The sequence below is a fragment of the Pseudopodoces humilis genome, chromosome 13 (assembly GCF_049639895.1).
Source record: "Pseudopodoces humilis isolate 2021_Gansu_Grassland_sample_001 chromosome 13, ASM4963989v1, whole genome shotgun sequence".
Taxonomy (NCBI): domain Eukaryota; kingdom Metazoa; phylum Chordata; class Aves; order Passeriformes; family Paridae; genus Pseudopodoces; species Pseudopodoces humilis.
In genome coordinates, this window is record NC_142212.1 from 13,803,002 (window position 1) to 13,820,733 (window position 17,732).

At 47.1% G+C, this 17,732-nt stretch overlaps 1 protein-coding gene across 20 annotated transcripts in view; it reads right to left on the bottom strand.

Moving 5' to 3' along the window:
• Positions 1 to 681: 681 nt before the first annotated feature.
• The window catches only part of CADPS (calcium dependent secretion activator), a 206,247-nt gene continuing 189,196 nt past the window's right edge, over positions 682 to 17,732 (bottom strand). For all 20 annotated transcript variants that reach the window (XM_088061708.1, XM_088061707.1, XM_088061702.1 and 17 more), the window contains 2 exons: positions 3,692 to 3,796; positions 682 to 2,011 (listed from right to left, as the gene is read on the bottom strand). In XM_088061708.1, coding sequence (XP_087917834.1) covers positions 1,832 to 2,011; positions 3,692 to 3,796 — 285 coding nt within the window. In that variant the 3' untranslated portion in view covers positions 682 to 1,831. The remainder of the gene's footprint in view (positions 2,012 to 3,691; positions 3,797 to 17,732) is intronic.

Consider the following 17,732-nt stretch of genomic DNA (forward strand, 5'->3'; position numbering starts at 1 on the left):
TCTGCTCTCTCAAATGACTGAGACCTGGGCTACAGGAATCAGTTCTGGTGTGAATTGACTGATAGGAGGGAGGGACTGCAAAACCTCTCAGAAATCTCTGAGCCTAACAGAGAATCACAGAATGGATTGGGGTGGAAAGGACCTTAAAGATGATCTAGTTCCAACCCCCTGCCATGGGCAGGGACACCTTCCACTAAACCAGGCTGCTCAGAGCCCCTGACATTGAACATTTTCAGGGATGGGGTACCCATGACCTCTCTGGGCAGCTAGTTCAAGTGTGCTTCCATTAAACATGTTTTCCATCAAACCAGACTTTTATTTAATTTCAGCTCAGGGTTTGTCTCTGCCCTGTGTGTCTAAGTGCTGCTGCAGTTGGCTGCTTTGGGAGAAGTTAAAGAACAAACTGAGACCTTTCGAAGGGAGGTGTTGGGTAAAGCTGATGGCCATATAAAAACAGGGGCTGAACCAGAGCAGATGTCATTTAGATGTTGAGGGACAAATCACAGGACAGGTGAGGTAACAGTAACAAGTGAGGTAACTAGTGCAGGTAACAGTGGAAACAGCTGTGGCAGTCATACAGAAATGCCCTTGTACCTGGGGTATAGACAGTGTGCTCCCAATCCTGACCTGGGGAGCAAATCAGGAAACCATCTTCTTAATTAATAAACTAAAGAACACCCATGAGAAAAGAAAATGCCTTTATTCTGTGAGGTTGGGGCTCTTACATCTCAGCTTGGTTTGGTTTTTTTTTCTAAGGCAGACATAAAAAGACTCCATAATTTATTATTAGGACATCTGAATAGTTATTTATTGAGAAGCCACAGTTCTCACACTTTTACAACTGTCGGCTTGTATAAGGCAAAAAAAGCAAGATGGATCACTATTTTACACAGAAAGTAAAAGCTCTGGAGAAGGAACTGATGGACATGCAGTTACTGGTCAAAATGCAATGTACATGACATATATAAAAACCATTGTGAAACAGAGGAATTGTAAATTATGGTTACAATCTACTGAAATAAATATTCAATATATTATTATAAACACATTTGTAGAGTCTAAGATTGTAATTAAAGTTGTCTTTGTACATACACGGTTATTTGAAATTTAAACAAAAATGTAACATTTAGAGGAGCAAACGTCAACATAAAACAACTGCTTTGGACTTGTAATGTGGCATGATATATCCATAATGATAGGATTAATCTGGTGTGGCAATTAGAATGACTAATCCTTTGGGATGTAGTCTTTATGGAGTTAACTGCATATTGAAGGGAAGAGCCTGGTACATTAACAAGGATGCAGAATGATTCAAACGGCTGTCTGGGTTTGTTTGTTTTCTGGTTTTTAAATGAACAGAGAGAGAACAAAAAAATCATTTGTAATTGCCTGGTTTTTCTTTTAAAAACAAAGCTGTTTTTTTAATTAATTTTAAGCACTTGGCATCCACAGAAGAGAAAGAAATGAAAGGACTCGAGTCACTCATCTTCACAACAATTTACCATCAATGTATATACAGTACATTAATGAAGCATTGTTTAAACTTTAATAACAGGGACACACCTAGGATGTTTTCTATGTAGTTTTTCCATTAACAGTATTAAACAATGGTGCTCCATATTGCTTATGAACATATAGATATGAAATTAGGAAACTGATGAATCAAAGAGAGGTGCTAATCTTATTACCACACAGCTAACATGGCATTTGTATTGGTAAACTTCTCATGGGCATTTAGAGCTGACATAAAAATTCCTAATGTGGCTAACTGAGTTAAAGACGAGGTACATGCACGGATACCAGGCGACCCCCAGCCAGTGCTCCAGCTTCCCTAGTCGTCCTCTTCATCCTCCTCATCACTGTCCTTCATGGTGATTCCCTGGAGCCCCCCGCCCTCACTGACCGATGCCGTGGCCTCCTCTACCGTCAGCCGGTTCCGGATGGTCTCGTAGGTTTTGCTGTTCAGGGTGGAGTCCAGCACGCCTTGCAATCGGAAATCTCGGTACGTTTTCTAGAGTAGAGACAGAGAGAGGTCAGGGCCAACACCAGCTCCCCTGCAGGAGCCCACCTGTGCCCCTGGGGCCACTAATGGGAGAGGCTGGGAAATCCAGCCCTGGGGACATTTTGCATCACCTGGGAAGCACAGAGGCCACAGGGACATCCCTGCTGGCCACCACTCTGGCGTGGCAGAGCTCCCTTTAGGGCGCCTTGGGCAACAAATTACAGCTCTGTGACCCCAGCCCTGCCTTTGTGGGCTGGGCAGCTTCAAAGCAGCTCAGGGGAGCTTTGAGTAGGGTGGGCTGGTGTCTAAAAAGACATCAAAGCAATAAAAGGGCTCTGATCCAACTAACTTCCCTTGCTCCTGGATGTGTTCATCCTGCCTCTAATGTCAGTTATTTCTCTTCAAGCAGCAGGATGCTTATCCCCAGTACCCACAGACACGATTACACATTCCCGGAATGCTCCATATTAAACAATCCTACCTGCAGTATAGGGATTAAATAAACTAAGTCCAGGATACTGGACGAAATTATTGATATATAAATATAAGCACAGGGCACATGTTTCTTAAATCTCCCTTTCTTCACCTCAATCTGAAATTGTATTTCCATGGTTCTCATACTTCCCTTGATATTACAATTAACATCTCTTATTTGAATTTATGTTTAAAAACTTCTCAACTCTGTGAGATAAAACTCTGGTCTCGTTGTTCATTTAATTCTGCTCTGTGCTCTGCATAGAAACTATTTACTGTTCTGCTATTTCAGAAAGTCCTTGGGTTTGTTATAGCTGCTTCTGAATGTAATATTGGTATAAATAAAGCACAAGGAAAAAAGCTTTCCTCAGCTAGCTGACAAGCAGGAATAATCTGTCTGTGCCTGTTGTTTTCAGTTATGAAAAGCACATTTAATGCATTTCAGTTTTAATTTATTCATGCCTTCAATGTGTTCACTGCACACAAGACCATAAACATTATAAAATACGAGACCAAAAAGCATTAGATAGAACCTAAAATGATCAAAAATATATTTACCCCCTTCTGTGATCTTATTATTTCATGTAAACCACTGTGATTTCACACTGAAATAATTATCATTAGTCCAAGGCACGCACACACACACATATACACATACACGTGCACTTAAGGAAAAAAAATGCTACTTTCAGGGTATGTTATCTCACCTTTGTGATCTCTTAGAGCTGATTATATACACCCATTGTAAAAGAAACAACTTCAATTAACTATGAGAACAACCTCATTTGCATTTCGACAATAATCACAACCCATAGCTGGGCTTAAATGTTTCTAGCAAAACAGCATTAAAAACTTTTGGGTCGATTTAACCCATTTTAACACCAGAGATCACTGGTGGTTTTTTCCACAAAAAGGCTTATTTTGGTGCACTTACTGTACAAGTAAGGTCAAATAGCAAGAGAGTTTGGTTTTTGTTTTTAATGCAAGGAGTTACTTTGTTCTTATTTCTACACCTGTATTTTACATCCCTGTGCATTTAAAGCTCCTGTTTATCCAGTGCTACCTGCCATAGACACAGACATCTTAATTCTTGTAAAGAATTTTAACAAATCCTTAATTTATCTGCCGGTGACAGTTTGCCTAAAGCAGGTGCCACACAGATGCAGGCAGACAGACACGACAGCGAGGGGCCCTGGGCACACCCTGGGTGCTCACCTTTACTATCCTAATGAGAGTTTTCAGTTGGTAGATGTGGAGCTGCAGGTCCATGCGGTCTGTCAGCCAGGTGCACACGACACTCATGGAGCTGGTGTACCATTGCTGCAAGAGAGACACGATTTCTCCAGCAGCCACTGACACCTGTGCCCCCAGCACCCCCCACACCCACCTCTGCCACCTGCCAGCCCGCTCCTGGGGGCCACAGACTGAGAGGGGAGACAGGCATCTGCTCTTACACAGAATTTCCATGCATGAGCTTGAAAATTTTAACAACAACAACAACAACAACAACAAACTTATTAGGAGGGTAATGGCCACCAGTAGCACCGCAAGGTTTCGTAATCTGATTTTGCCATTGATGGCACTTGGCAGCAGTGATGTCTGTTTGGCTCGAGCCATGTTTTAACCTGTTTCCCCCACAGTGAGAGCACAGTCCTCCCTTTAAGGATGTCAGTCCCACACTCAGGTTACTTACCATCTTCAAATTCAATCCTCAACAGCCACAGGATGAGTCTGGGTCCCCGAGGGTGAGTGGAGGGGAGGCTCATGCGGGGCAAGGTTTGGCTGAGGGGAAAGCACCTCATGCTGGTCTGAGCAACTACAGGTGCCTGCCCAGGCTGTGTGGGAAATGCTCTGGTTTCACCCTGATAGTTATGAAAGATGGAAAAGCAGCAAAGAAATCAGCTTGTTTCAAGCTGCTGAACTCACAGGGCCCCTCCAGGGGCTGAAATTGTGCTGTAGTCTGTGAAAAAGGCTCGCAGCAGTGTGGCAGCAGCCTGCCACTCCCGCAGTGCAGGAAGGCTCTGGTGGGCTGTGGATCAGAGTCCTGCACGTCTGATGCCACACAGATGAGCAGCGAGCCCTTGAGAGGAGGAAAAGCAAGGGCTGAGGGGTGGGTGGGGAACCACAAAATCTCTCCATGGTGCTCAGCACAAGGGGTGGTTATAAAGCAGGCAAAAACCCATTACACCTCTGTATGCACAGTTGCACCCTTCTTGTGATCTCTCTTACATGCAGAGATCAAATCCCGTACTGCAGACCAGATGCAAGTAATCTAGAACCGGCTAAAATACTAAAGAAACCCCACCAGACCAGTTTATGAAAATCCTGATAGAGCACCATCCAAATTAGTCTGGAATGCAGCTGCCTCCCAACGAGCCTAAAACCTCACACCAGTCCAAGTCAGGTCTTGCTGCCCCCTCAGGTCGGGGGTCTCTGACACAGAACATGCCCTTGTCCCGCTGGAGCAGCAGGGGAACAGAGACAACTGAACATTCTGTAACTGCAAAACTGAGGCCACTGATTTGTTACCCTCCATCCTTTGACACCGGCACCCACAAGGTGGCATACAGCTCACCAAAGCAAACAAATGAGTCTGATCTAAAACAGCCCTGCACCACAAAAATGTGTGCTCAACACCCGGGAGCTGCACAGGGAACAGTTTTCCCCCAACTCCAAAGATGTTCCTCTGCTTTAACTTCTACACCACCTCTTTAAAAAATGGAGGAAATAAGGAGATGAAAAAGTCACCGAAGAAATGGCATGTGGTGACCTCATGCTCAGTGCTCACACCTTGTGCAACTTGTGACAGAGATTCTGCTGAGCCTTCATCTCCAGGCCAGAAACCTGGCAAGAGCTTGGATGAGACTAATTGAGACTGGCAAGCAGGAGCTCTCAGCTGTCACCTGGGGTCCTGTGACAGGCTGAACAGTGAGTGAAGCAATCTGGGCAGCTGGTGTGGACCTGATGAGCATAGGAGACATGAAGGTCTGGTGGGCTTCATACCTTCCAATCCCTCAGACTAGTCTGAGAAGTCAGAGTGTCCCTGGGTATCCCCTTGGGGTCCCAGGTACCTTGACCCAAGACAGCCAGCAGCCAGCTGGTGGCTGAGTGGCACAGAGCAACTGCTGTCACTGGGGGATCTGCCTGGGTTCCCATGAAATGCTGCACACCCACGTGGACAAAACAGAGAAAATGTTAATGTTCATAAAGCTGCTTTTCTGCAATCAGTGCTTAACTGAGTCATGCTCTTGGGTGACACTAGCTCTGATCCAGGACTGTGCTGGTACATGGATGCCCAGGTCAGCCAAACACCTCCTTCCCCTTCTGCCACCTCTTCAGATCAAAACCCCCAGAAGAACAGCACAACTGTGTGTTGCACACACACACCCTCTCCCTTCCCCTGCCACCTCCCTACATCTCCCTTCATCTGCTGGGTACTTGTGTCAACTCTACATGAGATGAGAAGTCCCTGACAGGGGCAGGTCCTGCCATTTCTGTCTGTCCCACACCACACACGCCCACATGGCTCTGTGATCCCAAACAGAAATTATAACCTCTGCCTGGAGGTTATTGGCAAGGTGACTTTACTGCTGCAAGACCTTCAGAGTAAGCAAAATTAAATGTTTTTCTATGTTTCTGGAGGGCACTTTAACACTCTGGGTTCTGGGGAAGTGCAAACTCCTTGGAACCAAATGTGAATTGCACCCCTCTCCTCTTGAGCAGCGGCTGACAAGGGCTCAGCCAGGCGTAGCGCTCGGCTGCATGAAAGGAGCTCTCTTTCTCAAAGCCAACTTACTCCTAAGACTTTCTGCTTTATGAGAAAAAGACAAAGTCTAATTCATTGATCTTGATACACAAAACCGTCACGTCACTTCATAGAGCACACACCAACTGCTGAATTTAAGCCCTGCATATTCATAAAAATAAGTTAGCCCATAAATTAAATGTTCCCTTTAGCTATCGCTAGTGTTGATGTGCTATAAGACGCATAAGCCCTCTGATTCATGACTAACCTACCAAAGAAGATAACATTTGCATATGACTATATTATTAAAAAAACAACAAAAAAGCCAAATGCTCCTAAACAGAAACGTATTCACCTCAGACAAAAGAGCACAGAGTGGTCCTGTGGGGACACTGGCCACCTTGCTTTCCCCAAGGGGGTCTGCCATTCCCTCAGGGGCAGTGGGGTTCATGCTGGGGACACAGGGTCCCCTTGGGGATCCAGCTCCAGCCTTGTGGCTTGTCCCCAAAGACAAAGTGCAGAGGCCAGAGGCCAAATACTGAACTTTGGGGCTCTGCCAAGGGGTTTGCAACACATTTCAGGCACATTTCTGGAGCCACAGCACAGCTGTGGCATGAGCACACCAAATACCATAAATATATTTTCTGCTAAAAAGTCCTCATGCCTGGTTGTAAAGAACAAATAGACCTCACTGATGGCCCAGGCCCATGGACAAAACCCCACATGTAACTCACTGCAGTACACACACATTACTGGTGCTGCTGGCAACCCTGTCCCCCGCCTAGGGCACAATTTACACTCAGTCTGGGGCACAGGGCGAGGACAGGCTGTGGAGCCTGCATCCTCTTGGACACATGGTGGGTACCACTCATCCAGCAGGATGTCAGCAGGGAAGGGAGCAGGGCTCTAGCAGAGGCAAACCCCCATGGCTGCACACCATGAGACAGCCCCAGCAGAGGAAACACACTGCCAGAGCCCAGACACTGCAAGCAGGTACTGTATTTGTACAGAAAAGCATTTGATCCCTCTTTCAGGTTTGTTTTCCTGTTCTCCTGTCTTTCACAGCAACCTTCATTGCTGGGTGCTAGGCTGGGTAGATGAGATGGGCCATGGGCCACCTGGGATGCACCAGGATGGGCATTAGAGGAGCTGGAGCATTACAAGAGGTGCACTTCTATGGATACTGATCCAACACCCCAACCAGCTTGAGCAATAAGCTTCCTTTTTCCCCAGCCCTGTGCCTTAATTTTTTTTTTTTTTTGAATGCAAAAACATGATCAATAAGTTCCTGAAATAGCAAGTTTGTCTCTGAATACATAAATTGTAGAAATTGGTATGAATAAATCTGCAAGTAGCACACTGAATGTGGCACATTTTATCAAAACCCAGCCCTGTGCTGGGTTCCTGTGCTTTCTGGGAGGTGGTGTCATTACACACACCCAGGAACATCTGCAAACCCCCGTTCTCTTTGGTGTGAGCTGAATGGAAGCATGACCTCCTGTTCCTTGCCATGAACCTTCAGTTCACACTCATATTTTACATGTTACAGGAAGCCACAGCTCACCCCAGGAGTGCTGCAAACAGAATCTCGTAAGCCAGATGCAACACTGCTTCTTAAGGCACCTGAAGGAGCTGTATTCTTCATTCAAAAGCTTACATACTAGTAGCTTAAGGTCACTTCAGCTTTTGTAAAGAGTGGGACAAAACCAGGAATGCTTATAGGGCTGGGTTGTCAGCAGGGTAGCAGAGGGATTACAAGGAACCTGTGACTCTGCCTCTTTCTGCCTTTACTGGTAGTTTTTTTGTGTGTGAACAAGTGCCATACAACAGATTGAGGCTGGTATAAAGGCCTGGGACTGTGCAAGAGCACCCTGCTGAGCCTCAGCTGTGCTTGCAATTAGCAATAGGCATGAAATGATTATTGTTGTGGTGGCTGATGGCAATCTGAAGTGACAAGTTTTATGGGGGAAGTTGTAGTAGGGATGTTCAGCAAGTTTCTGCAAACCATTAATCGAAGGCTGCAGCACAGTTTAGTCAAAGCTATTTTATGTCATTCCAAAGGTCTCACAAGGATGCTGAAAGAATATTTTTCTGCTCTCAGTGCCTTGGAACAGAGTTTTTCTAGGTCAGGGATTCTTTACTGCCCTATTTAGTGTCAAAAATACCCATTTGCCTCAAATTAGCAGAAAGCTTGTAGTTAAGGGCTAGAGATTAGGCATACAAAATTACTCAGCAGGTGACTGCTGGGTGGATTTGGGGTTGAGAAGTCTTTAAAACTGACTACAAGACATTATATACTTCTGACAAAAGAACATAGTAATCCTACCTGCTTGCTTTAACCACTGTTGTTTGTCTATTATTATGTGCTTTAATGCTCATAAGAGCAAAACTACTGGTGATACTACTCAATTACCATAGTAACTCTCCCCTATGACCTCTCATTTCAGTACTCGCTTTCCAACCAGAACCAATCCAAGCAGGGCAAATCTATTTAAAACTGTGACACACACTGCACAAAGAGGCTCCGAATGCTGGCTGGCTCCCTCTCTTTGTCCAGGACATGGGCTTGTTTTGAAGCTGCTGAAAGGCAGCTTTGAAATGAACCCTTGAATTCAAGGTGTTTCAAAGACGAGGAACTGGATGCTGGGCAGACGCCACCACAGCATCCCTGAGCCAGCCAGCACAAAGTGAGGGGACCACAGAGGTGGGAAGGGAGAAAGGAAGAGGCTGACTGTGAGTCTTCCCAAAGGAAAACTGAACCTGCTCTCAGGCAACAGCTCAAAGCAATTTGATCAGCCAGGAAAAAAAAAAATATAGATAAAATTACCAACTCTTTGTTTCTGGCATTTGCATCCCTATCCAATGGGCCAGAAGCTCAGCTGGTGGAAGGCACAGTGGGGCTGTGATGATTTACAACTGCTGACAGTAGGTGACAGCTGACAGAGCCGTGTCCATCCCAGTCCTGGGTGGCCCTGAGATCAAATTGGGTATTCGGCGTTGTCACATGTATTCACGGCAGCCACCTCCCCTGAGCAGGTGTCATCTCCACAGGGAAGGCAGGGATGCAGCCACAGCAGCACAGGGACATGCTGTCTGGGGACCAGCCCTGTGCACACAGCTGCCAGTGTTGGAGGAGGACTTGCATGGAGAGTGGGAACTCTTCAGGAGCAGCCTGCCAGCCACAGGCACCACGGTCCTTCCTTCACTCTTGGTGTGCTCACTAGCACAGCCAGGATTGTACACCAGAAATGGCTTCAGCCCTGCAACCCAAAGCCCAGATTGCCCTGTGGCAGTCATGGAAGGATCATTCTTGTCCATTCAGTCTTCTGTGGCCACCAAAGTGCTCCTCTCCACCTTCCCTCAACATTTCTTTCACTGTTGGTTCCCGGCAGTCATTGCTGCTCCAAAAACTTGGTAAAGATGGCAAGCCCAAAGCACAGGGCCTCACAGTAAATGCAATCTACTCCTGTCTATCAGAAATAAAGAGATGTTCCCAGCATGAACATACACAGCAGCTTATGCAATCCCTTTTCCAAAGGCCAGCTCTGCTGGGATGCCGGATGTGGATGGATGTGGACACTGGTAGCATGGAGCGTGACTCAGCCTGCTCCCAAGCACTGCTAGCAAAGTCTTGGCCAGGCTGGCAGAGCTGAGCCCAGCTGTGTTTCAGGCTGTTCTGGAAACCTGAGTTTTGTGTTGCTGCAGAAGATATGCAGCTGTGTCCCAGGCTGAGAGAGAGGGCATAGCAGAGACAGGTGACACAAATGTGTCTGAAATGCTTGAGTTAACATAGGTGGCCCTGGAGGAGGAGGTGGCAGAGCCAAGGTGGGTGAAGAGCCACAGTCACTCAAGCACAAACATCATTCTGGTCCCCAGTGTCAGTGAGGAGACTGAGATGGACCTTCTGCCACACAATGAAGAAGGAATGGCAAGCAGAGACCTGCCCAGGCAGCAAACCCCATCCCATCCATTTGTCACTCTCTTTGCTGCTGCTCTGGGTATTACTCCACAGAGCCCAGCCGATGGGCTCCCCTGCCCTGCCCTTCACTGGGGAGCAAAGAATCACCCAAGGGCAGCTCAGCATTTGGAGCTATAAAACCTCCTCCAGCACAGAGGGCCAAACCTGCAGTGGGCTCAGGGCTGAACCCCCAGGCAAAGAGCATCTGGCTCGGTCGTGTCCTGGCCGCAGCCATGGGTGGCACCAATAATGACCCAGCGACTCTTTGGATTTACACCTGCCAAGGATTTGGATCATTCCCCCAAGCCGGGCAGGGCACAAGGCTCAGGGCACTGAGAACGACATTGCCGTGAGTGCCCAGGTTTTCCAGAAGAACAGAAATTGGTGTGACATTGCCCATGTTACAGAAATAAGTTTAGTGGCTGCGGCTCTCGGAGCACACAGCTAACCATAAAATAAGCAATGAGTTAATATTGCAGGCATTGATCAGCTAGTCTTACAATTAATGCTTCCAATAAAAAAAAAGCTCCCCTTTTATTCAACAGAATAAGAAATTAAACACTTGAGGGCTCATTCTAAAGAATGAATGAAATTGAATAAGCTACCTAGCACTTGAGATTCCCAGCGAGTGCTTGAATAGAGCAAACCTCCTGAGTTGAATGGATTGCCTTTTGGGACCAATTTGTCTCTTTTCACTCTTTATTCCTCCTTTTTTGCTGACAGATGTACAAAGGCGGAACTGCGCTGTGCAGCTTAGCTACATGCACCCACAGCAGCTGTCACTTTTGTCGAGCAAGTTAATCAAGCAAATGCCACCATATCCCACTTTCTATAAGGAACAACATGTTATAGACAGTAGTCTTGGGAGACGGGGAGGGAGGGAGAGAGACTTTATTTTAACTTTGAGTAGCTGGTATTTTTTTTTTTCCCCCTCTGTGTGTAAAAAAAAAAAAAAAAAGGAGAAAAAAAGAAACAGCTAAACCTGGTAGCACAAGCTGACACTTTTGTTTTCCCGTGGAACAAATATTTAATATGATTTTAACTCTAATTTGTACTAGAAGGAGAGCTGTCTGGTTTTAATTAAATTTAAGGGACTTAGGGGAACACAGTTAAAAAAAGAAATAGAAGCTTTTTGTTTGCATTAACGCTTGTTGATAATAATATATTGATTGTCAATTGCTAAGCCCAAAAGATTAGTGTAGTAAATACTATTATCTGAATGCCACAAGTGAAGTGCTAGCTTCCCGTCCCTGCTTTTCCTTTTGTGAGGCACTTTGAATCACTGGTTGTTATTTATACATTTTCTTTGATAAAACCAACTTGTGTGGCTGATTTTTTTTTTTTTTTAAACCCTGCCTCATTAAGTGTATAATAGCATTTACGTGTGGGGCTTTCTGCTTTTTAGCCTTTCAAGCTTAAGCTTATATTCCTCTCTCACAACCATGTTTCAAAACTTGGGATGTTCACAAACAATTGGATACACACCAATATTGTATATATCAGATGCTCTCTTGCTATTGCCAAAGACGAGAAAATAACGGAACATTATCCATAAAGAGTAAATAAATAGTTATCGTCCTGCTATGCTGCTGCATGCCAGATAACAATGCTGTCCGGTCATTAGGCAGCTTTTCTATGGCACATAATTCTTTAAGTTAGGTAAGAAAAGCCAACATCAAAAGTAAGTCTGTCAGTGCAGCTCCACAGAGCACACGGCAGAGCACTGGCAGGGCTTCAGGCAGCCCTTGGGTTGCTGGTAGAAAGGTGATTCACCCCCAAATTCAGACCCTTTGGAAAGGATCTTTCAGAAAACAAATCTAAGTTTTGGTGACAGTTTGCACTGTGCTAATTTAACTCCTCTGCAGGGTCTTTGCCTTGGTGTGTTCAGGAACTGCGTGCATGAACTGTCAGTGTTTGGGATTCGTGACCCCCTTGCCAAACTGGGGACCCCATGTCTGCACCTCGTCCCTGTGAGCGAAGCCTCTGTAAGCCGTGCTCAGCAGGGCTCTGGGCGAGTGCTCCTCACAGCAGCCAACATGACCCTCATTTTCAGAATGAAACCTCCCTATAAAATTCCACGTTAAATTAAATTCTAGAGATCGGGCAAAGTACTAGCAATTTGATAAAAATCCCTGGAAGCCTTGGGGTCTTTTTTTTTTATTTTTTTAAATAAAATTTTGACCTTGATCTACCAGAGCCTTGTGAATTAGTCTGGAGTCTCCTAGGTCACACTCACACTGAGCTATTACTGATGAAGTAAAAGTACTTCTTTTCCTGGTATTTTATGTACCACTATAATGCTATCACTGCAAGTACACACAGCGTGTTCTTCAACATCCACCCCAGAGCTGTGAATTCTGGATGCCTTTTACTCTATTTTATATTCCTTAACTACGAAATTTCATTCTTGTTGACAACGTACCAATACGAGGAAGTTACAAAGTCAAAGGGTCTTGATATGAAAATAATTTGTATTATTATTTAATAAAGTCACAGTCCCTAACGTTGCCTAATAGGGTTAAGCTGCTAGCCAGAGCAACTCATCATCTGTCTAGGATGCAAATGGCATCACCGAATTACATTATTTTTTTCTCCCCCCCCTTTTCCCAAAAATAAACCACAAAACAACTTCGAATCGCGTAAGAGCTCTGCCTTCCAACGGGGAAGAGCATTCAGCAGGAACGCGGAGCGCAGACCCCAGCGCGTGGAAGTGCGGCACGCTCTTTGCAGTACATATGGCACCTGAGAGCACCCACTGCTCGGGGATCTCGGCTCCAGGGTGTGCTCAGGCTGCCGCCTCACCCGGAATTGCCCGCAGGTTGGACCCGGCGGGGCTCCGCAGGTCGGTGCCACAGGTGTTAATGGGAGGGAGGCCGGGGCTCCCGGGGGTACTGCTTGTGCTGGTGGGATAAATTCCCCGCTCGCCAAAGGGCCACAGCCCCACCTGCATGCTCCCTGCTGCAGATTTCTCCCTGCTCTTAACCCAAAATTTAATTCCTTTTCAGAGAATACAGGGAGGGTCAATATCTTTTGTGTTGGTGGGGCCAAGGTCCACAACAAACACATATGCCCAAGAAGCTCATCCCTAATAGCCCCTGCTCTCGGTGCTGCACAAACCAGTAACACCTACACCTGTCCTGTGCAGCTGTGACTCCACAGGCCACGGTGGGTGCAGGTTTGTTTGTGCCAACCCTCAGTGGCTTTGTAGGCGATGTGTGCACTCTCAGCACACAGGCAAAGGCTTCCCACGGCAGGGACACAGCCAGAAAGGGATCTGCAACACTACTGCTCCTTCAGGGGGAAGGAACAATTCTGATGCTGAGGATATCATGCCTTGTACTCATTCAGGTGGCCCTGATCTGTGTGTCAGGGTGGTCTGCTCTGCTAGCCAGACACCAAAGTCTCTGCCTAGCAAAAAGCATACACCCATCCCCGGCAGAAGTGATGGGTGAATGTGACAATGACTCCCCTTCTGCCCTGGGGGGAATCTCATGGAAAAAGTAACTGCAGTGCTGGCTCCTCTCTTCCTACAGCCAGGGATATCCTGGTCCCAATCTGCTGGGGTTTGCTGTGAGCAAACACCAACGCCAGCCCACGCATAGATCATCTCAGAATCCTTCCAGAGTGCTGCTGCACTCTGAGGAGGGCAGACCTGCCAGGCCATGTGCCTCCACGGTTGGAGGGCAGCAGGCAGAGAAAACTGCAGGGGAGACCCCTGTGCAAACAACTTGTCCATGGCAGGGGGTACAGGAGTTGGTGCTCATGGTGATCTGGGAAGGAAGCCCCAAATTCCTCTCCCATCCACAATGTCCTCAAACCAGGGACATCCCATACTTAAACCAAATTCCTCTCCCATCCACAATGTCCTCAAACCAGGGACATCCCATACTTAAACCAGTTGGGTTTGGAGGCTGACTGCCTCAGCAGGTGCCTCATTTCCCCTCTGAGACAGTCCTAATCCTGTTTATACACTGAATTACACACCTCCAGGAAATGATCCCTTTAGGTAACAGGTAAAGGCTGTCCTGGCTACATGAACCCCTGAACTGGGAGACCCTGCCTATCCAGGCTGTGCTGGCATGGAGCATCCCATATCCCTGCACACAGACTGGGGGCCTGCGCACACCACCAGGTGGGCTCTGGGTGCTGAGCTCTCTCTCCTCTGCAGATACAGCTCTGCAAAGTGCACAGCATTCACTAGGAACTGCCAAATTAAATCCCCAAAAACCTGCTGCTTTGCAGGAATTTGCAGACCTCCCTTTTCCTAAATGAAAGAGCTTCTGCATAAAAACCTATAATGGCACACAAACAGAAAACCACTTCTGTACGGATGCTTGTTCTCAAATACATTTTTAACCTATAAAATATTCTCTGTTTATTTCCATTTTTCAAAAAAGAAATGAAGTTGACATGTTAAAATCTGAGTTTCTATATAAAGCAGCCTAGTAAAACACAATATCTGCACAACTGCTATTTTTCTGTCCTGATTCCAAAGCCCTGTTAGTGTGAGGCAGTGATGATAAAACTGGCTGCACACTTGTTCAGAAAGATGCACAGCAATGCATGCTAGAGAATACTTTCATTATACTTGTTTATCAGTTTAAATTGGAAGCTGTCATGAAGTGGGACTTGATAAACTTTATCTGCTTCCTTTAAAGCCTGCATATTCCAAAAAAAGTATCTAGAGGCTGCCTGGACATCTCGGTCCTGACTGCAGCAGCTCTCCTGGTGTCCTTCCTGGGGTTAAACACCGGACACAGCGCGCTCCGTGCCCGAGTCCCACCAGGCATTTTTGAATGCTGATATCATACATCCAGGGCGAGGCTTAAGGGAGCACCAGGAAAGGAAAGAGCCGCAGATCAAGAGAAACAAAATGACCTGGGACGGCTAATCTGGCACGCACCGCTGGCTGGCGCGGGCTGAGCAGCGATTGTGTGGGGCTGGGATGCAGGGGGAGAAAAGGAAAGGATGGATTGAAGGCGCTGCTGGAAATCAGACAATCCGTCATTGTCCGCGCATTGTCTCCCCTGTGTGCACCGAGAGCTCCTTTGGGCAAAGGCTCTTTGCAGAGCCTGGAGGGAGGGAGCAAAGCCACCGGCTCGACCCACGGGCTGGGGTCAGCCCCGCACACCTGCGGGCACCGGGGCGTCCCGGCCCTTCCCACGCTCCTCGCACCCCTGGACGCAGCTGGGACCCCCATGAGCCGCGGCTCACCAGCCACCTCCAGGCTCTCCTCCCTGCTGACCCACGGGACTCAGCCCCAATTAGCTACAGCCTCTTAAACTCAGCTGGAAGGCCGAGTGCACCGTGTAACTCGTCCGCAGAGAGCTCCTGGTCAGAGGCTGCTCGGAAAAAGGCTCTCTCTGGCTGGAGGATTCCATGCTCCTGCTTCCCCAAAACCCTGGCTACTCACATCTACCAGGAAATAAATGATCTTCTGCTCAGTGCCAGCCCCAAAACACAAATCTCTGATGCTCAAAAGCACGGTGCAGATGATGTTAGCAAGCCTATGCTGACCTTAACGTAACGGAGCAATCAGTCTGCCTTCTTAGAATGATTAATGGAAAATCTCCTCTGGAAAAGAAATCAAATTAACTGTCTTCAACCAAATGTCTACTGGAACACGAAAAGCTGTTCTGATAAAGACATTTAGGAGGGGAAAAAACCCCTTTCAAGCATGTAAAATCCAGTGACAGATCTAGGATTTATTTTATTAAGACTCTCCCTAAAATAAATTAAATGGAACCTACTTAAATGAGCACTTCAGGAAAGAAGCCTTGCTGAGGGGGAGCCGGGAGGCCATGTGCCCAGTGCATGCCTGGGCCGTGTGAAGCTAACAGAGGGAAATATCAGAGGACAAGGGCTGGCTCCGAGGAGTGGTGTCAGTGCTAAGCTCCTCTCTCCACTCCCGTGTGAGTCCAAGAGGACACAGTGTACTCTATGCCCCTCTGCACAAAGAGAATTCATCCCCGAGAAGATACACTGACAACTGCCACCACAATTTTATGTTTTTTCCCAGCAAAAGTCTTGCAGTGAGATCAGTTCCAGGTCCAGGTCTGAGCCTTGCCAAGCCAGCAAAGGGCAGCAAAAGCTGCATGGCCCCAGCTCCTCCAAAGATGCACAGGGAAGGAAAAGTAAGCTGTGTTCCCTTGAGATCAGTGTGCCTAATTGTCTGCATTTCACAACTCGCTCTGGAAGGGGAGAGAAAAAAAAAAGCAAAAAACAACGCAGAAGAAATAGCTCTGTGGAGGCCATATCAGGATGGGAGTGGGAGAGAGTTAGTGCCCTAATGAGCAGTCTAGCTGCGTGGGAGGGAAACAGGTTGTTGTCTGTCTAAGAGAAAGCGGTGAGTGTGGCTACAAGCAGATACGAGATGGGAGCCCTGCGCGCAGCCTGATATCCGTTCTTCCCCTGATCCCGCAACCCGGCCTCCTGTGAATAATTCTAACTCACAGTGCAGCTCCACTGACTCACAAGCAGGCTTTTGAGACTGAACAGGGAAAGGAGAGGGGAGGATGGGAAGGGCTCCGTTTTGGCATTTGATTGTGCCGTGCAAGGCTTACGGTCTAGCAAGAAATGCCATGATCCTGCAAGCATGCCTTGAAGGAGCTGCCAAAATTTAAGTGAGTAACCCTACTGAGGGCAGAAGCTTTGATTTTAAGAATAAGCTAATGCCTCAGTGTCTGCAGAGGACTTGCTGAATTAACTGATCTAGCTGTTTTGTATTTTTTCAATATACTCAGGTGTGCTATCAGGCTCTAACGTGTAGGTACTGAAACATATGCTGAGATGCCTGTGGATCTTCCACTGGCAAATGCTTACTCAGGCTCCTGGAAATGTATATACGGATTTTGCTGAAGTCTTGAGTCTCACACAGTGTCCTGTATCTCTATTATCTCTGATATTTAGAAGTCAGATACCAGCAAGGGCAGCCTGCTTTGGAAATATGAATGCAGTCCTGCACCATGTCCCCAGCACTCCTGCGGGGCTCCTGGTTGAGGGAAGAAACCCAAAATCCAACAAAATCCACCAGATGCAATATCTGCCTGGGGATATCACTGGGGCTTCCTAAAAGGCCAACTCAGCTGAGCCTGAGGGACAGAACTCGATGCTGGAGCCTCAGCCAGGGGCTTTTGCCTCTCTGAAGGTGGTGGGAAGGAGATGCTGGCTCCTCTAGCTGATAGGAGGTGCTGGAGTGACTGTTCCTCTGCACTGAGGACAGCTGAGAGCAGAGCAAACCCTGGTGTCCCCACTGCCCTCCCCGCTACACCTGCCAGACCCCGCTAATCCCACCCTGCCATCAAGACTAAGAGCCATTTCTGCCTTGCAGAGAAGAACCGGCTCGTTTCTTGTTTCCGAAGTGAATTCTCTGTCTGCTATCCCGGCTGTGACACAGACCGAGGGAGCTGAACGCTCCCAGTGACAGTGAAGTGGTAAAACTGCCTTCTGCAAAAAGCACGGTGGCTGCTGCCACCTCGGCGGGCGGTATCACTGCGTGATTAAGTTCTTACCAGACTTTTTGGTATAGGCAACCTTCCTGATCTGATAACTGC